The sequence below is a fragment of the Taeniopygia guttata genome, chromosome 32 (genome assembly GCF_048771995.1).
Source record: "Taeniopygia guttata chromosome 32, bTaeGut7.mat, whole genome shotgun sequence".
Lineage (NCBI taxonomy): Eukaryota > Metazoa > Chordata > Aves > Passeriformes > Estrildidae > Taeniopygia > Taeniopygia guttata.
In genome coordinates, this window is record NC_133057.1 from 2,299,483 (window position 1) to 2,320,157 (window position 20,675).

Below are 20,675 nucleotides of genomic sequence, written 5' to 3' on the forward strand. Positions count from 1 at the left end.
ATGCCCCGAAATCCCGGGACTGGAGGAACGCCTCTGATTGGTCACGGTGGCGGTGACATCATCGGTTGCCAGGTAGAGGGAGCCGGAGCGGGTTGTGAGACGGAGCGGGGGATGCCAGGAGGGGGCGGGGCTTGGGGCGGGGAGGGGCGGGGTTTGGTCGGGAGGGGGCGGGGTTTGGGCGAAAGGGGGCGGGGTTTGGGCAGGAGGGGGCGGGGTTTGGGCGGGGAGGGGCGGGGGATTGAAAACGAAACCTTTATGGAATTGTCTGGGAGCTGCTGGGGGGCTGAACTGGGAGCACTGGTGAGGACTGGTGAGTGCCCCAAGCTTGACTGGAAACATTGATATGGGCTGGGGAGCTGAGAGGGCTGGACTGGGAGCACTGGTGTGGACTGGTGAGTGCCCCAAGCTGGACTGGAAACATTGATATGGGTTGGAGAGCTGAGAGGGCTGAACTGGGAGCACTGGTGTGGACAGGGGAGTGCACCAGGCTGGACTGGGAGCACTGGTGTGGGCAGGGGAGTGCACCAGGCTGGACTGGGAGCACTGGTGTGGGCAGGGGAGTGCACCAGGCTGGACTGGGAGCACTGATGTGGACAGGGGAGTGCACCAGGCTGGACTGGGAGCACTGGTGTGGACAGGGGAGTGCACCAGGCTGGACTGGGAGCACTGGTGTGGACAGGGGAGTGCGCCAGGCTGGACTGGGAGCACTGGTGTGGACAGGGGAGTGCACAAGGCTGGACTGGGAGCACTGGTGTGGACTGAGGAGCGTCCTGTCTGGACTGGGATTGCCTCGTCCAGACTGGAGAGTGCCTTGTCTGGACTGGGGAGCACCCCAGGCTGAATTGGGAGCACTGGTATGGACTGAGGAGCACTCCAGGCTGGACTGGGAGCATCGGTGAGGACTGGTGAGTGCCCCAAGCTGGACTGGAAACATTGATATGGGCTGGAGAGCTGAGAGGGCTGGACTGGGAGCACTGGTGTGGACAGGGGAGTGCACCAGGCTGGACTGGGAGCACTGGTGTGGGCTGCTCAGCTCAGGACGCTGAACTGGTAGCATGGTAGTTTAGCCTGGGAGCACTGGTGTGGACAGGGGAGCGCCATGGTCCTAACTGGTTTTAACTGGTGGGTTGACAGGCTGTTGGTCATTCCCCGGGAGCCGCACAGGGATCGCTGGTCTGTACTGGTCCCACCATGGCGCTGCTGTCTGCTGGTCTCCTGCCCGCTGTTCTGCTGGCGGCTGATGCCCTGGCACTGGTGTTACTGGCGCCACTGGTGCCGCTGCTGGCGCCGCTGGGTTTGGTGGGCGTGTGGCTCGAGGCCGCCCTGCGCTTGCCCGTCCTGGCCGTGGCCACCTGGCTGCTGGCCCCTCGCCGTCCCTCCAGTGCCACCGCGGCCGCCGTCACCGTCGCCACCACCCCCGCGGTCTTCGGAACGTTCCAGCACCTCCTGGGGCAGCCCGGGGCCGGGCCGGGGCTGTTGGCCACCGCGCCCGCCTGGCTCGGGGTCACCCACGCCGCTGCCACACTGGCCCTGCTGGCCTGGACCACGCCCCCGGTGCCCGGCGGTGTCCCTGAGACCCCCGGCGACGTTCCCAAGGCTCCTGGCACCGTCTGGCGCACTCTGGCACTGACCTGGGAGGAGCGGAAAGTCCTTGGAGCTGCTCTTCTCTGCCTCGTGCTGGCGATCGTTGGTGGGTGACAGTCCAAATTTGGGTTTGGCAGCCCCAAATTGGGAACCCCCCCAGTTTGGTACCCCCCCCAAATTGGATGCTGGTCCCTAAAAATAGAAGTGCTGAGACGCTAAATAGGCGATGACCACACTAAAACTGAGTGGTGACCCCCCTAAATTGTGAGTTGATCCCTTCAGTTGGGTGCTGACCCTGCTGAAATTGGGTGCTAACTTTCCAAATTGGGTTCTGACCCTGCAGACTTGACTGTTGGACCCCCAAAATTGGGTGCTGACCCTCAACCTGATTGGTCTGATGCCCAAAAGTGGATGTTGACCTCTAAGACCTGAGATCTTAAGGTCCTGACCTCCTATGTTTAGGTTCTGACCCATAAAATTGTGTGCTGAACACCCAAAAAATACGTGTAAAATTCCTACATTTGGCACTAAACCCCCAAAATTGGGTCCTGGCCCCTCTAAACTGTCTCCTGTCCAAATTGTGCCCCGATTATATCCCCACTCCCCAGACTGGGTCCTGCCCCTCACAAACCAGGGTCCCCCTGTGTCAGTGGTCAGAGCCATGGTGACACAGTCTCGGTGACTCCCAGGGGAGACCTCAGGACCGTACGTCACTGGGAAGGTGCTGGATGCCATCGGGAGTGGGGATGGACTCACCACCGGAGCTGTCGGGATGGTGGCGGCTGCTGGAGCCACAAGGTGGGTTGCAGCATTCCCAGGGCCTGTCCCAATGTCCCCAATCCCCTGATGTCACTGTGCCCCTGTGTCCCCACAGTGTGCTGTTTTCCGGGTGCCGTGGGTCTTTCTTCATGCTGTTGAAAGCACGTCTCCATAAGAACCTGAGCCTCCGTCTCTTTTCCCACCTGGTGCACCAAGACCTGGACTTCTTCCAGGGAACGCCAGCAGGTAATGGGGTGTGACCCATCCCATCCCATCCCATCCCATCCCATCCCATCCCATCCCATCCCATCCCATCCCATCCCATCCCATCCCATCCCATCCCATCCCATCCCACCCCATCCCACCCCATCCCATCCCATCCCATCTTCCTGGCTTTATTCTACTCTAATGTCTCATCCTGTTCCCATCCCACTTTCCCATTCTATCCACTGTTCTATCCCATTATTCTTATTCCCATGCCTCTATCCTATTGCATATCCCCAGCTTCCTCCCACCATCCCATCACCCCATCCCACCATCTCCATTCCCACCATCCCATCTCCACTGTCCCATCCCGTTTCACCCTGACCATCTCCACACCCATTTCCATCATCCCATCCCACCGGTCCCCATCACATCATTCCCATCCTGCCATGATCCCAACCTCTTTTCCCACCCTGCAGCTGAGCTCTCGGCTCAGTTTTCCCTGGAAGTGCCACGGGTGTGCATGTCAGTACCGATGGGAGCCAACCAGCTGCTCCGAAGCCTGGTGATGTCCCTAGTGGTGGGGACGTTCATGGTGGGGCTGGCACCAGGACTGGCGCTGCTGGCATTTCTGGAGGTGCCCTTTGGAATCGCCATCCACCGTATCCAGAGCGCCCGGAAACAGGTCAGGAATACAGGAGGGAAAGAGTGGGAGGGGGACACAGAGGTGGGATAAGGGGGTGGGAATGGTGGAGCTGGGATGGAGGCTAGGGGAATGTGATGGTGAGGATGGGGTGGAGAATGGAAAGGAAGATGGTGGAGATGGAAACGGTGGGATGAAGACCAGGGAAGTGGGATGGTGGGAGTGCTGACATGAGGATAGAATGGAATGATGGAGATGGGAATGGTGTGGATGCGAAGAGAAGGATGGGGTAAAGTGGGATGGTGAGGAAGGGACAGGGTGGGGATAGGATGAGGATGGGCATGGGTGGATTAGGACTGGGAGAATGGATGGGAATGGTGAGGGTGAGAGAGAGGGGTGTGGGATGGTGGGAATGTAATAGTGGGGATGCAGTGGGTGTGGTGGGATGGGAACGCTGGTGATGGGATGAGGATGGTGGGCCAGGAAGGTGACCTGGGAAAGCTGGAGATCCCCCATTGCTGCCACAGGCACTTCAGCAATCCATGATGGAAGCATCCGCTCGGACAGCCGCAGGGGTGCAGGAATCTGTTGCCGCCATCGAGACAATCCGTATCTTTTCGGCGGAGAAGGAGGAGGAGGAGCAGCACAGGTGCAACCTGGCCAAGGAGCTGAAGCTGAAGGAGCAGATGGAGCTGGAGCTGGCATTCTTCACCCTTGCCCATAGGGTCAGGGGGGACTGGGAGTGAGAACACCAGGGAATGGGGATGCCAGGATCAGGGATGAAAACAGTGGGAATGGGGATGCTAGAAATGAGGACACTGGGACCAGGAATAGGAAACCAGCAGCTGTGATGGAGGCATTGAGAGCAGAATGGGGACACCAGGAATGGTGGGACAGGAAGCAGGGACATTGGGATCAGGAACAGGCTTGCCAGGAATGGGAATGGTGACCACAGAAACAGGATGAGGACACTGGGACAAAGGTTGGGAACATCAGGATCAGGAATAGGGACATTAAGAGTGAGATGGGGATGTCAGGACTGGAATGAGGACACCAGGAGCAGGGATGAGGACACCAGGAACAGAGATACAAGACACCAGGAGTAGGATGGGGACAGGCAGAATGGGAACACCAGTGGATTGGGGGCACCAGTATCCCTGTTCCCACCCACAGATGCTCCAACTGTTCATCCGGGTCCTGGTGCTGTTCCGGAGCCACCAGCAGCTCCGTGACAGCTACATCACTCCTGGGGTCCTCGTCACCTTCCTGCTGTACCAGGACAGGATTGGCAGCCATGTCCAGGTGATCTCATGGAATCCATGTGTCTGTCCATCCGTCCGTACTTCTGTCCATCCCGGTGCCACGCCCTTCTTTCTCCCCAGGTGCTGCTCCATGGCTTCAATGCATTCTTGACCAATGCAGCTGCTGGACAGAAGATCTGGGAATACCTGGATCGGAAACCCACAGGGAATCTTGGGGGGACGCGGGAGCCCCCCGAGCTTCAGGGCCACGTCACTTTTCAGAAGGTCTCCTTCACATATCCTGGGAATCCAGAGCACCCTGTGCTGAAGGTGGGTCTGGGGGCAGGTGGGGCTTCCCAGGGGTCAGAATTCTGGCATCACCCGTCCCCATCCCGCAGGACGTGACCTTTGAGGTGCGTTCTGGGGAGGTGACAGCACTGGCGGGGCCCAATGGAAGCGGGAAGAGCACGGCTGTAGCGCTGCTGGAGCGGCTGTGGGATCCTGGGAGTGGGACAGTGCTGCTGGATGGGATCCCGCTACCAGAATATGAACACCAGTACCTGCACCGCAAGGTGGGGACAGCAGAGACACTGGGAACACTGGAAAATGGGGATGAGATGGGGACACTGAAATGGAACTGGGACCACAGAGGCATGGGTGGGGCCATCAGGAGCAGGAATGGGGACACTGGGAAGAGGGATGGGAACACCAGGAACAGGATGGGGACAACAGGACATGGGATGGAACATTGGGAAATGGGATGGGGATGACAGGGATGGGGATGGAAATCTGGAAGACAGGGGTGGGGACAGTGGGGATACAGATGGGGACAATGGGATCAGGGATGGAGACTGTGGGCACACCAAGGTGGGATGGGGTCGTGGAACAGGGACGGGGACAGCATTACAGGGCTTGTGGCTGGGGCAGGTGGTGCTGGTGGAGCAGGATCCCCTCCTGTTTTCTGGAACAATCCGTGAAAACGTTGTGCTGGGGCTGGACCACTGCAAAGAGTCAGAGCTGCAGGAGGCCGCCACTGCTGCTGGAGCCATGGACTTCATCCAGGGATTGGAGCAGGGCTGGGACACTGGTGAGAGCTGGGGGATACCAAGGGAATCCTGGGGCCTGGGACTTCATCCTGGGGTTGGAGTGGGGCTGGGATATTGATGAGAGCTGGGGGGATGTGGCATCCCTCGGGCACATGCCCCTGATCCCAGGATCCTTGGCAGAGATGGGAGAGCATGGTGGGTGGCAGATGGTGTGGTGTGCAGGGGATCCCTGAGGTCAGATCCTGCTGATCCCACTGTGGGATTGCTGACACAGTGCTTAGGGAGTGTAGGGGGTAGGGCAAAGTGGGGGGACCTCTCGGGCTGGGATCCCACTGATCCCAGGAATCCCCCCTAGAGAGAGGGGAGCACAAGGGGTGGGGGGAAGAGAGAGAACTCCAGGGCAGGATCCCACTGATCCCATGTGATTGCTCCCACAGAGGTGGGGGAGCATGGGGGGCGGCTGGCAGCAGGGGAGCGGCGCCGTGTGGCCCTGGCCCGGGCTCTGCTCCGGCGTCCGGCTGTCCTCATCCTCGACGAAGCACTGGATGATGGAGATGAGGGAGCGGTGAGTGGGGTGGGATGGAGGGGTTTGGTCTGGATAGGGGTGCAGTTGGTGAAAATGGGGTGTGGAAGGGTGGGATGGCTGGGATGAGAGGGTGGGATGGGGACTGGAGAGATGGGGTGGTGGGAATAAGGGATAATGATTGGGATGGAGTGGGAATGATGTGATGAAGACAGGGAGTGGATGGGGTGGTGTGAGTCAACAAGGTGGAGAAATAGGACAGGATAGTAGGCTGGGAATGGTGAGGATGGGATAGAGACCAGGGGTGTAGGATGGCAGGAAAGTAGAATCAAAGGATGACGACAAGGAGATGTGATAGTGGAGGGTGGGGTGGGGTGAGATGGGGTGGGAATGGAGGGGATAGGAATGCTGGGATGAGGACAGAGAGATGGAATGCAATGGGAAGGGTTGGGGTGGTGGGAGTAGGATAGAATGAGACGGTGGGGATGGGGATGGTGTGGAGAGGATGGCATAGTGGGCAAGGGGATGGGATGGAGAACAGGGAGGTGGGATGGTAAGAACAGGATGGTGGGGTTAGAGTGCGACTGAGAGAAATGGGACGGTGGGGTGAGGCTGGTTGGTTGGGACTGGGTGGGATCAGGTGGGACTGGGTAGGACTGAGTTGGATGGGATGGGATGAGAGTCCTCTGGCTCCAGGCACAGCGCTGGGTGCGTGCTGGGCTGGCCCAGACCGTGCTGGTCGTGTCCCACCGGCCGCGGGTGCTGGATGCGGCCGATCGCCTCGTGGTGCTGGAGCACGGAGCCGTGGTGGAGAAGGGAACACCAGCGGAGCTGCGGGAGCACTGCGGGGCCTACAGCCGCCTGCTCCTTGGAGGAGGCAGCACTGGGCAGCCTGAGGCCTCCAGGATGGGCAGCGAGAAGGGGGCTGCATCTGGCAGGAGATAAAGGGGAATTAGCTCCAGTGTCCCCATTCCCGGTGTTTGTGTCCCCAACCAGCTCCTGGTGTCCCCAGTCACAGTGTCCTGTGAATCCCTTATCTCCACATCCTCTGGATCTCAGCTCCCTGTGTCACCTTGGTCCCTGTGTCCCCCATGTCCTCACTGTGTCCCCCAGTGGATGTCTGTGTCCCCTGTATCCTTCCTTGTATCCAAGCCCCACCGTGTCCCCATGATTCCTGGTCCCCATGTCTCCTCCTGGACATGGGACACAGAGTGGGAAATAAATCCCAAGGAACGGATCTGGGCATGGGCATATCCTCATTCCACTCCTGCTGTGCTCACTCCAAGCTCCTGGTGTCCCCAGTCCTTTCCCACTGTCCCCATCCCTATCCCCAGTGTCTTCATCCCAGTTCCCCATGTCCCCTTTTCTATTCCTGGTTCCCTGATAGGAAGTGCTGGGCACTGGAGGAGGGAACTGGGATTCATTGCCAAAACCAGGATATTTTCACACCAGAATTAAAACATTTGGAATAATAGAAATTCTTCTGTTTAAAACATGGGGAAACAGGAAGTCAATCTGTTGGGATGGGCTATGTGATGGGTGGGAACAGCAGGACGAGCTCTGCCAGCAATTTGCAGCTTTCTGCAGGGAGAGGGAAGGGTTTGGACCTGTCACCGTGGATCATTCAGGTGGTGATTCCTGATGGGATGAGAGTAAGAGTTGGTGTCACTCTGTCTCTGTCCCCATCCCATGGTCTGGATCTGGCTGAAGAGCCCACAGAGAGCAGGAATTACTCTGGAATCCCACCAGATCCTACTGTATCCATTGTGCCCCAATCCTGCTCCATCAATAGCACCTGATCTGCTTTGGAATGCCTCCAATCCTGATCTGGAATCCCACTTCAGTGCTGCTCCATCCATCCCACCTGATCCTACTCTGGAATCCAACCCAGATACACTTTAGAATTCTACCTGATCCCGATCTGGTATCATGCCCTGGTCTGGAATCCTGCCCTGTATTCCTTGTGGAATCCCACACAAATCCCACTCTCTACCTGTGGTCAAGAAATTGGTTTCTCTGCCTGTTTCTGCAGAATGAGAAGATCGGTGAGATTCCAGCATGGATCACACACCAGGGTTCATCTGCATGGAGGTGATCCAGAGCTGGATCTGCCACTGGTTTAGGTCATGTGTGGGGGGTGAGGGGTGCAGGAGACAGAGACCCCTCACCCCAATGTTTGTGTGGCAACAGAGGGTTTTATTTTCCATGCCCTCCTTTATATATGGCATTTGAAAGGCCCAGTCTGGATGCTCTCATTGGTTTGAGATCCACTCGGGGCCACTGAAATGCCTGCAGTCGTATGAGAGATCTAATTGGTGAAAACTCTTGCCACTCAGCCCAGGGGCTGGCATTGTGACTCCATCATCTCACACTTTCTGTTCTATAAATTTTGATTTGCATTATAGCTGCAGCATTTATGTCCAGGACCCGATAGGGGAGAGCCACAGGCATTAGGTTACAGATTGCAACTTATTTGTAAAAACAACAAATCATTTAACCCTTGAAGAAAATGAAAACAGTCTGTAAGAACAGGAATTATTTAAACCTCATTAAAGAAGAAAAAGAAAACAGCTTGAAAACTAGGAAACAATCTGCAGACAAAGAAAACAGTTTGTAAACAGAGAAATAATCTGTAATCAGATCGAGTCGTCATGTGAACTGCAGTCCCAGATTTCCATGAGGTAGTCATCAGTCACTCTGATGTGCCCTTTCCAGTATCTCTTGTCCAGTTGGTAAATGAGGGATGTCAGTTTGGTGTGATACACCCCAAAGCTGTAGAAATTGCCTGGTTTTCTGTGAAGTGTATACAGGGCCATTAATTATCAGTTTTGATGGTTTGAGGAATGCCCAAGGCTGCAAAAGCTGATTGCCAGTGTGCAATGGCATCCCATCCTCTTTCCCCTCTATGTACAGTAGTCCATATAACTGAGAAAAAGCTGTCAATTGAGACATGGGTGTATTTTAAATGGCCAAACTCAGGGATGTGTGTGACATCAGTTTGCCAGACTTGCAAAGCACGCAGTCCATGAGGGTTCATGCCCATCTGCAGTGGTGCAGCGTGACCTTGACAGTCAGCACAGATGCTAACAATATTATCAGCATCTGTGTTTTTGGAAAAGTTTGGAAAGTTTGGAAAGCATTTGGCAGCTGAAATTGCTGTTGTGAAGCTCGAGCACTTAGGTGGAAAAAACTGTGCAATGCCTTTGCTTGTGGCAGCTTGTCTGGCTGTGGTGCTGCCCAGGCAGGGCTAGCAGAACTGCTCTGGCATTGCCCTCTGTGATAGAACCTGGCAAATCTGTGTGGCTCCTGATGTGTAGGATGTAGTATGAGTAAGTCCTGGCCTGGATGGCTAGACACAGAAATTTTAGCAATTTAAACAGTTGTGCATTATCAATCTCTTTTAGGAGTGCCAGGTCTAACCTTTGTGCGATGTCAGCCACGTATGCAGAATCAGTTACGACATTTAGGGGACAGTGGGGAAAGTGTTGAAAAGCCAAAGCTACAGCCCATAGCTCTGCTATTTGAGGTGATCCGTTCTCACGTCCCTCCAATGTTTCTACCCATGTCACAATGGCCTTTCCTGTTTTCCCAGAGCCATCAGTAAACACCACAACACCCTTTAGGGGTGTTCAGCTATTATGGGGCTTTAGAGGGAGTGTAGTTTCACCACTTAACTTTAGCAATCTGTGGCTTGATAAGTGGTGAGTGATTTGTCCAGTAAAGTTATGAAGGGTGCATTGCAAGGCTGTGCAGTTAGCAAGATTCCACTCAAATTCCTCTTGTTTTATGGGAATAATGATTTAGGCAGGGTCTTTTGCATTCGGTTGCAGACACCTGTGACAGTATTTAATGATTAGCTGTGCAATTAGCTCAGAGATGGTAGGAGCCGTCTTTTTTGATTGGTGAGGTAAAAACACCCACTCTAGAAAGTGCAAAGGGTCAGGCCACTGTGTGTTCCACTGCCCAATAACACCAGTAAAATGAGAGTCAACAATGATAAAGAATATGGTGATACACAGCTCTGGGCATATCCAGTGGACCTGTCTGTTTGTGATAGCTTGCTTTACTGTTTCGAGAGCAGTTTTTGCCTCTGGGATTAGTTTTCTGGGGGAAGTTAAGTCGGGATTCCCTTTCAGGAGGTCAGATAAGGGGTGCTCATTGTGAACTGTTTATTCCCAGATACGGTCTGACCCGTTAAATAGTACCCCAAAGTTTCTGTGCACCATTTAAAGTCTCAATTTTGGTTGAAAATTGAATTGCTTGTGGCTGTACAGTTTGAATCATTATTTTAAGTCCCAAATATTTCCAGGGTGCTTGCTGTTGCACTTTCTCTGTCGCCACCTGCAGCCCAAATGACTTCAATGCTTGCAGCAGGTTTGGCTGGATCTGTGAGAGTTCCAAAATACCATCCATGTAGTGATAACAGTATGCCCCTGGAAACTGTTCTGTCATGGATGGGAGTGCTTGTGCAACGTTCCACTGACAGACACTGGGACTGTTCTGTGTGGGAATCCCAGGAGGGCCTGGGACCCTGGCAGGGGTCAGGAACCCCCCTGGACAGAGCCCCCAGAGACACTGTCTCTGATCTCTGTCCATGGAAAAGAGTTTTCAATCTCACAGGATGAATTACAAGCTCTGAGTGTTTGATATAAGTAATAATTAAGTGTGGCATGGGTGCAAAAGTAAAATTTTAGGATTCTAGATCAGGGGTTCAAAGGGGACAGGATGGAGGAATTGGGTGTGTTTTGTCCTTTTTCTCCTTCTTCATGCCCTCCATGTTTCACTGTGATGTTGGCATTTTTCTGTTGGTTTAGGCTGGGGACACACTGTCCAATGTAGGTGACAGATATTGGCACGTTATTGTAAATCCAGCACAGGTAGTTTGTGGTATTTAATGTTTGTACCATCCCACTGAGGGCAGAGCCCCACACGCTGCCCTGCAGGACAGAGCTGCGGCAGGGCAGCAGAACATGGTATAGATAAACAGAATAAACAACCTTGAAACAGCACAGATGAATTATGGCTTCTTCTTTGCAATGGGGCAGAAAGACAGAGACTTTTTACTATCTCAGAATCATCAATACCTCAGATTCTGACAGTTCTGCATTCCTTATGGAAGTACACGCCATTGATAATGTTCCACTGGTGCAGTGTTATTAATGGGAGGCACTGTGAAAGCAAACTTTGGGGTGTCATCTGGGTGCAGTGGAATAGTGAAAAAACAATCTTTTAGGTCCACAATCAGGATGTCCCAGGAGGCAGGTATCATTGTAGGAGAAGGCATTTTAGCTTGCAAAACACCCCCATACCCTCCATCACCAAACTGATTCTTCTCAGGTCATGGAGCAACTTCCATTTACCAGATTTCTTTTTTTACACCAACTACAGGGGTGTTCCAAGGGCTCATAGCTGTTCTTGTACTAATGATTTTTAGGGCATCTAGCTCCTGTATCTCAAGGGGTCACTGTAGTATCCACACAGGCTGATTTGTGGCTCCACTGTGGCTCCACACAGCCATTTTAGAGCTGGTGTGGAGCACCTTAGGCCTGTCAACACAGTGGCCTTGTTAAAAATCCATCGCCACCTGAACTCCCCATGCAGACAGAACGTCCCCCCACCACAGGTTCAGTGGTGCAGCAGTGATGTACGGCCAGATTGTTGCTGTTTAGCCCTCAGGATTCTTTGTCAACACAGGATTGCTGCTTAAGCAGCTCTGTGTGAGCCCTCCAAGGCCAGCAGTGGCAGATCCTGAAGGTGTAGTAGAGGCCATGTGTTGGCAGAGATGATGGTGATATCTGCTCCTATGTCAATCATCACACTGACCTTTATCTGTGAGGGCTTTACCTTGAGCATGGTCACAGTACAAACCATGTTGGGTCTTTGATTACCCACAACCCGAGTCCAGTTCACCTTGGGTTCTCCTGTGGATCCAAAGCCTTGATCTCCTTCTTTTCTAGAATATGTTTTGGGAATATAAGACTTAAAAAGGACAAGTTGAGCAATTCTAGGTTTTTTGGGAATGATCACAGGTGGAGTAGGGGTGGAAACCATTGCATGTATTTGTCCAGCAAAACTTGTTTCGATAACACTAGGGTGTACAATTAAACCTTACATTGTGGTACTGCACTTTCCAATTAACAATGCACTCGACCCTTCCCCGATCAGCTGCCGAGGCTCTGTGTACCTGTGAAGTACATACAATTATTGTGACAGGGGTGGGCACATCCACACCACAAAGGGGTGGGAAATCACTCGTGCCACCACGTGATTTCTGTCTGCGCTCGGTATCCTCTTTCCCTGGTCCTTGAGAAATTGCCCATGAGCATGAACCTTTGACTTGCATACCTTGGTTATATGTCTGGTCCTTCCACATTGGCTGCAGCTGGTATATGCTCTGTTCTGTCCTTGAAATATCCTCTGTGGAAAGGACTTGTGGGGACAGTTCACTCTCAGGTGGCCTTGCTGACCACACCAGAAGCATTGAGGTGCTGCCCTCACAGCAGCTGTTACAGAATCTGCTAACGTAGTCATGTTATGAAAATTGGATCCAACCTCAGCATTGTCAGAGTCCAGAACATCCCTCTGGCTGGCCTGGCTGTCTCGAGACCCTAGCAGGGGTCTCAGAGAGCCTGGAAAGAAGTCAAAAACATCTGTGGCTTTGATTTTAGCCTGTGGAAAACTGTCAGTTTTGAACGAGGAATTACAAGTCACAAGGGTTTTAGTAGTGTGATATTTGAACTAACACAGGGTGGAAAAGTAGAATTTTGGGGTTTTAGAATGTAATTCAGGGGTACAAGATGGAGGAACCTGGGCGTGTCTTAGCCTTCTTTCCTTTCTTCTTGTCCTCCATGTCTTACTGTGATAGTGACACTTTTCTATTGGTTTAAGGTAGGGACACACTGTCCAACATAAATGTTAGGTATTGGTAAAAAATTGTAAACATAGTATACGTAACTTTTGATATAAAAGGTAAACACTGCCCGAGAGGGAGAGCAGAATGCTATGGCCTCTTTGCTAGCCAGAGCTCGGCAGGTCAGAGAGAAAATGTTATAGATAAGAAGAAATAAACAACCTTGGAAAAGCACAATTGGAAGCATTCCAAGACACCTCATTTGGTGCATTCAGGCTAGGGAAGCAAAGACTCTTTTTGGATCTCTCTTGGGGTCACCCTGACCCTCAGGAACCCAGAGAGAGAAATACACACAGCACAGGCACTTAGCAGGTAATTTGGTGATGGGTCCTCATTAGGTAACAGTTATATCACTCTCCAGCAGTCCTCGTTGGTGTTGCTTTTCCATTGCATCTTGCAATCTCCCTATGAATTTTAAGTACGGTTCTTTGACTCCTTGTCATGTCTTTAAGTATGTTTGGTATGTTTTGTCATATTAGCTACTTTGAACAGTGCTTGCAGACCCAATGCCTTTATTTGTGCCAGTGTTAGTGGGTGTAACCTGTCTTGGAGCCTTGTATCACCCACTGACATGAAACCCAGAACCTGAGGGATCCCTGCCCCATAACGTGGGTCCTCCCATGGAAGCTTTAGATTATTTAACCCCTGTTTTTCAGCACTGCTCTCCCATGCTGATTCAAAGATCGTATATTGGACAGTCATAAACATTGGTTTTGCTAGATGCTTTATATCAAAGGGAGTTACCTCCTTGGTGGTTAAGAACCGTAGCATATTAGCAAATGCAGTAGAACCCAAACCATGCTTGGCCACAAGCTGATGTAGTTCAGATAGGGCTGGCCATTGAAAAGAGGTGTATTTATCAGAGCTAGTTCCACTGTCCCCTATTGTGGTAGCAGCTCTCTGCCCACAGAGAGTGGCACACAATTTTCCCAGGCACTGTCCTGGGAAAGGCTGTGAGAAGATCAGAGAAAAGAATGAGAAACAATTCTTATCTTAGCCTGCTGCACCAGTTGTTGTGAACATGTGGGATGTGCTATGGAGATTTGTTTACCAAGGGGTGATTTCTTAATTGGCCAACAGTGATGGTGTCTTGATTGGAGGACCAATTAGGTCCATCTACAGAGAACTAGGGTATAAAAGTATGGGTTTCTTTAAAAATAAATAATCAGCCTTCTGTAAATGCACAGAGTCTTTGTAATTTATTGCCTGGTCCTAGCCTGTTGCACTGACATCTTATTATGGGATAAACTCCTGGTGTCTCATCCTGCCCCCTGACACAGGAACATGAATAAGTTCTGCTCCCTCATAGTCTCCACTTGGGATAGCAGTGTTAGTGTTCAGGAACACACATAATCACGGGATATGATTATAAGCAGTGCTTTTATTGTAAATCTCTGGGAATCAGGGGTACAGACCCAAATCTGACTCCGACATGGCTTTCGAGCTGAACATATTTTATATTCTATCCTTATATAACTTACATATTAATTATTAAACTTATATTGTTCTATTGTATACATTGATCTTATTCAACCATGAGTTTCTTGTGATCCTTTTCAAGCCCCTGACTACAGTTTCTCATTATCATTCTTACAATTAAACAGCAATTATATTTAATTACTAAATAATCATCACATCTAACAGTTATATCATTTATCATATACTAGTTACACAGGTGCAGTTCTAGCAAGTACAAGAGCTATACTTTCCCCAGGGTATTTTCCCAGGGCCTACTAAGCTTAATTTTCCTCCTAACTCCCCAGATCCCCATGATTTTAAAACCTTTTTACTATCAGCAGCAAGCTTTACCTTTTCCCAGACCCCTGCAGGATCTGGCAGGGCTGTCAGCAGCCAGATGACTGTGGTATTGTCATGGTGTTCTGCAGGGGGATGATGATTTAGGTCTTCAGCTTCTTGTTTATTGTTATCTTATCAAAACTTCAGTATGCCATCTGCACCAGACGTTGCATGCAGGAAAACAGCACAAAAATGGCCACAGGTGTACAGTTTCAGTGTCTTTTAAGGCTGAACTAAAACTAAGCTGCCCAATTAAGAAATGACACCTAGACTATTTTCCCTTTTAACCCAATAACTGATCCCTCAAGACCCCTAATGCAGACTTTTCTGTCCAATATCAAGATACGACCCAAACACAAGAAGAAGAAGGAAGAAGGTGGAGAAGAACAATCTGCCTCTGCCCTAAAACCTCCATCTTGCTTCGTATTTATTTCTATGTTCTAAAACTCCAAACTCTAAGTTTTTCACCCTGTGATATTATACACTTCTAACTAACTACATACCCAGTAATCTCAGTACCATCAATCAATTTTTAGTCTTCTCCACAGCCTCAGGTCAAACACAGTGTTCTCTTGTGAGTCTGTGCCTTTCAGCACGGAAAGTCTAAAATTCTCAGCATCCAGGATTCCAGCAGAATCCAAATACCATCACCAGTGGCCAATTAAGAAATCACTCTTTGGTAAACAAATCTCCACAACACACTCCACATGTGCACAACAACAGGTGCAGCAAGTGAAGATAAGAATTGTTTCTCATTCTTTTCTCTGATCTTCTCACTGCCCTTCCCCCTTTGCCTTTCATAATCCAGTTGTTTTCACAAGTCCAGAACGAGCATCCACGGTTTTATAATACTGATGGCTGCATTGATGCCAAATGAGATGGCTGCAAATATATTTTGTCCAACCGTCTCCCAGAAGGGCAAATCTGCAGCAGTCCCGTCTGATACGTGCAGCTCATGGTTTTCACACCGTGTGAGTAAAGCTTGTAGGTCTTGTTCATTGTGGTTTATCACTCTTCTTTTAAAGAAAAATGTCGGTACCTTCAATACAGAGTTTTGTGGCGCTGCCATCCAGGTCCCCATGGTCTCCTAGGTGACTCCAGTCCAGTTTCCGCTGTCTACCCAAGAAGTCCCAGTTTTTCACCGTATTGGCTCTCCTGCCTTCACCCAGCTATTATGCCTAATAATTACAGATGTTATGTGAAGCCAGGGAATCTCAGAAAAACGGAAAGCTGGACAAGACAAACACAGGTCCAAACCAATGTGGTTAATCAAGCGTTCTCCCTTTATTCAAGATAAGGTGGTAGTTTATATAAGCTTCCACATAGTTTGCAAAAACAAAGACACTCTGATTGGTAGGCTAACATTGTTTACCTTTTCATTAAAACGTCCTACGCCTTACACTATAAAACCTATACTAATTCACACCTAAACAACCCAGTGGTCCCCATCACACCTTAAGACTATTTCTATCTGCGCCACAAGCTCTGAATTTCTAACTGCGTCAGAGGCTTGAAGGCCCACAAGGCCCAAATCTGAGGCCTAGACTGGAGTAGCTCAAATTTCATAACTCATGTCCTCTTTCTCTCAAAAATGCTGCAACAGTTATGCCTAATAATTTGGCTTTGACTGCCATATAGGCTTTTCACCGTCTGTCTCCTTTGCTCTGTGCTCCTGAGTTCTGATGACTTCAGAAGTCACCACGTCTTAGGTCATGTGTGGAGGGGTGAGGGGTGCAGGAGACAGAGACCCCTCACCCCAGTGTTCGTGTGGCAACAGAGGATTTTATTTTCCAATCCCTCCTTTATATACGGCATTTGAAAGACCCGGTCTGGATGCTCTCACTGGTTTGAGACCCATTCCCCTTCAGGTCTGGGGACACTGAAATGTCTGCAGTGTTATGAGAGATTGAATTGGCCAAAACCCTTGTAGCTCAGCCCAGGGGCTGGCAACTCATACCAACACCATTGATAACCCTGCTGGTACTCACTGACCACCGTACTGTGTCCATTCCCCTCCCTTTTCCCTAAGGAAATAAAGCGTGATCAGCACCCACAGCGCAGGATCCCCAGAACGCTGTTGGGCGGATTGGTGCTCATCCCCAGCCACCATCCCACATTACCAGGTCGGACCTTCCAGATCCTGAATCCAATGAGGATCATGACATAGCAATGACAGACACAGCGACCATCACCAGGATGAGATTCCAGCTTGATTCCAGCTCTGGGAAGGGCAAGATGGTGAGAAGGGGAGTACCCACCCTGATGCTTTGCATTCCCAAATTCCTCATTCTCAAATTCCCAATTAACAGATTCTGCATTCCCAGCCTTTCCCCAGATGAGGATCCCAAGCTCCAGCATCCTGGGATGTTCCACCCAGCACCAGTGCTGCTCCCGCTCCCCTGGCAGTGCCTCAGCTCTGGCCCAGGTGTGGAAGGTGCCATTGCTGTTGGGAATGATTCCACCCAACTCAATCTCCTGATCCTGCATTTCCTCCCCCTTCATCCAGCTCATCCTGATGGTCCTGGGGCAGAATCCATACATGTGGCAGGACAGCGCCCGGGTCCCATGTTCCACTTTTCTGTACACATGGGCATCAGGGGGTTCTGGGAATGGAGTAATGGAAAAATCAATCCATGAAATTCTGATGGGAATGGGACAATGGTGAGATCCACCTATGGAATTTCAGTGAGAATGGGATGGAGCTGAAATCCATTCACAGAATTGTCATAGGAATAGGATGACTGTGAGATCCATCCATGGGATTCCCCTGGGAATTCTTGTGTTCCTGAATCTGCTCTCCCAAATCCCACATTCCCCTGGGAATTCCACTCCCACATTTGCGTCCCAGTGCTAATGTGCTGTAGAGCACCAATATCCAATGTACTTCTCAAGCCATTCCACATAGGTATGCTCCAGGTATTCATCCTGTGGTTGGCCTGGTCTCACCCAGGTCATCCAGGCAGCACCATCAGCCACCACCAAAGCCCTGGATCCCAGCCTGAAGATGAAATCCATCCGTTGTAGCCTTCCCAACAGATTCCATGGATGTTCCCATTGAACAGGAGGTCGCAGCTGCAAACCTGCTGCAAACCCACTGCACTTTGTGGAGACTTGGAGGGGTAGATTGGACCCATGGAGCCCCATGGAGTTGTGTCCCAGCCCCAGAGAGCCCCATCCCAGCCCTATGGAGCTCCAGAGTCTGATGGAGACCCACAGATCCTCATTCCAAACCCACAGATCCCAGCCCCACAGATTCCCCCCAGATCCCCCCCACCCCATATCCTCATTTGGAGACAAATTCTAGAAGGAAAATGCTCTAAAATTAGTTGTTTTCTATAAAGAGAAAACAAACCCCAAAAACCTGTTTATTAACAACAAAACAAAACAAAACAAAACAAAACAAACCCCAAAGCAAACAAACAACAAAAAAACCCCAACAAACAAACAAACAAAAAAAACCCCAAAATCAAAAAGAGTGCCTGCAAGGCACAGAAAAAAGAAGGAAGAAAAAAAAAATTTTGAACTTTGCACCACATCCCCACCTCGCTGTGTGGCCAAGAGGCAAAGGTGGCAACTGCCTTTCTTTGTCTATGGGGACGGGAGGAGAAAAGAGTTCACAGCAGGTGGGAACAGGTTGGATTTTCTGGCGTGGGTCTTCTCCTTGTGCAGCCGAAGTTGGTGGATTTTAATGTTCTTTCTCGTGTAGGTTCAGCTCCTCCGAGGTCTCGGGTTCGGGGTGGTCCTGCCGGCTCCCTGGACGTGCCAAAGAAAGAAAAAAAACCAAGCCAAAACAGTTTAAGGAAAAAGGAGAAACAAATCGCTGAGAGGATTTGTACTGTCCAGGTAGAGACTCCAAGATAGAAGTGAAAAAAACCCTTTTTGCTTCACGTTAGCAAAAAAACCCACAAACCAATCTAACAGGCCCCCACCCAGAGCGAGTGCTTCATGTTAAAGTTACAGCATTCGATTTCTGGGCATAAAGCAGACAATTAGGGAATAAAGCATCTTCATAAAATGCAAAAAATGCATGTTATATGATTGGCTCATAGCAAATATTAAAATGAACACTGTATGTGTTATGTTGGAAAGTTATGCTGTATTAATCTCTTTTAAGTAGTTTGGTAAATACAGTTTTTAGGCTATAGCATAATATTAAAATAGAAACTATGTGATGGAAGATGCTTTTTGTAACTGGCTCAAGGAATGCAAAAGATAATCAAGACATTATTTGCTAGTATAATTACTATCTGGATAGAGATAACAGCAACAAGACACCAAGATTTCAAGAGAAGAATTATTACCTCCTTATCGGGACTGTTCAGACTTCTTCCAGACTTCTAGGAGCCAAAGGAATTGATTTACAAGATGGGGGGGGGAGGGGGTCATAAATTAAGCAGAAGACATCTTTTGTTTTTAAAGAACGTTTGCATCATGTATGAAATATATGAATATACAACAGGCTATTATTTTTAAGGGTTAATCCTTTGTTAGTGAGGTGTGTTTCTGTGGCAGAGTGCCAGACACCCAGGCATCTGTAATTCTTTACTTTTTATTGTCCTTTATTGTCCTAACTTTGACTATCCAAATTCTTATTGCTCTAATTTTTATTCCTATTTTTATAACTATTTTATTACTATTAAACTTCTAAAACTTTAACACAAGTCAGTGGTGTTTTTCACATAAAATCACCCCAAGACAGCCCCACTGCAGCTATCCCAGCTCCACAGCATCTCCAGATTGCCTGCAGCCATGCACTGGCTCCCCTTGACAATCCAGGTCTGGGTATCCAATATTCCATCATCCACGGCATCTTTGGCTCCATCCAGCCCTGCTCCAGCAAAAGGGTTCCTGTCCAGGTACCCCGTGGCCACACACTGGGAAATCCCAGGCTGGGCTCTGTCCCTGGACAAGAATCACAGGGTGTGCAGAACTGGGGGGACACAAAAATTGGGGGGTTCCAGGGGGCCTCATGGATCAAGGAAAGGAAAAGGGTGTGATGAAAGGATGTAAAGGTATGCACACAGGATGATAAATGTATCCGGAACAAGTGGAGAAACAGATAAAAAGGACTACTAAAGGGGTTTTGAGCAAGTTATGTAGCAAGAAGGAATAGCACATACCCAAGGAAAAATTCAGGGAAAGGTCACCTTTAATATCAAAGCCTCCAGTGAATATGACTACCAGGCACCCCTTTAGACAGTCCTCAAGGACCATGAAATGCCTTCCAGTAGGAGGCAGATGCATGGAAATTACTTCTGCGAAAGTGATGTTTCTGTATTATCTAGGAGATATATCACAATGAATATGTATGATTGTGATGCACAAATATCTGGCTGTAACGTGTCACCTCGATCACAGAATAAAGAGATATCCTGCATGTGTCCTGCACAGATGATGCAGGATGTTAGATGTTAGAAAGTTTATCTACCAGCAGATTTCAGTATCAGGGAAAGCTGGGAAAGCCAGGAAGGGGATTTGGGGATCCCAGGGTGTGAAAAATGAGGTTCGCTTTTCTGGTAAAATTTAAAAAGTGTAATAAAAAGACAGTAGGAAACAGAAATAAAGCAAAGGGTTAAAAATGGCCAACCACACTGTTGTCTTCAGAGAGCCTCTTTAAATACATATTTCTTTACATCAGCCTGTTGCATATTCATAGGTCCTTATGCATATTCATATCCCCCCCTCCCACCCAAATCAGCTAGTTTACATATCCCAGGAGCTATTTTGCATGGCCCCTCCTTGGGTCTGCCTTTTTAGAGCATGCCTGTTTCTTGGCTGTGGTTTTGGCTCCTTGTCCTTATCACTTCCAGTCTGGGCCTTGGTCCATACTTTCTGCAGATGGCAGATGCTGACAGCTGGCAGATCAATAGCAGGGTCCTCATTTCATGTTCACTGGATGTTATCCTGACCAAACAGTTGACTCATAACTACATCAGCTACCATTACTACCATGTCTAAGTTTTTGTTA

The 20,675-nt window shown here is 49.9% G+C and overlaps 1 protein-coding gene across 3 annotated transcripts; it reads left to right on the forward strand.

Annotated features, from left to right (window-relative positions):
* The first annotated feature begins 211 nt into the window (after positions 1–211).
* On the forward strand, positions 212–7,478 carry LOC115492664 (antigen peptide transporter 2). Of its 3 annotated transcripts, XM_072920583.1 has the most exons (13): positions 246–310; positions 799–905; positions 1,135–1,690; positions 2,274–2,382; positions 2,459–2,589; positions 3,027–3,232; positions 3,718–3,915; positions 4,364–4,492; positions 4,573–4,761; positions 4,830–5,003; positions 5,359–5,518; positions 5,915–6,042; positions 6,697–6,970. In XM_072920583.1, exons 3-13 carry the CDS (start codon positions 1,192–1,194, stop codon positions 6,943–6,945), a joined length of 2,172 nt encoding a protein of 723 aa, XP_072776684.1. In that variant the 5' UTR covers positions 246–310; positions 799–905; positions 1,135–1,191; the 3' UTR covers positions 6,946–6,970. The 3 variants fall into 3 exon arrangements, with proteins under 3 accessions (XP_041568250.2, XP_072776684.1, XP_072776685.1); XM_041712316.2 differs by lacking the exon at positions 799–905 and having other exon boundaries at positions 212–310; positions 6,697–7,478; XM_072920584.1 differs by lacking the exons at positions 246–310; positions 799–905 and adding an exon at positions 374–392.
* Positions 7,479–20,675: the final 13,197 nt, after the last annotated feature.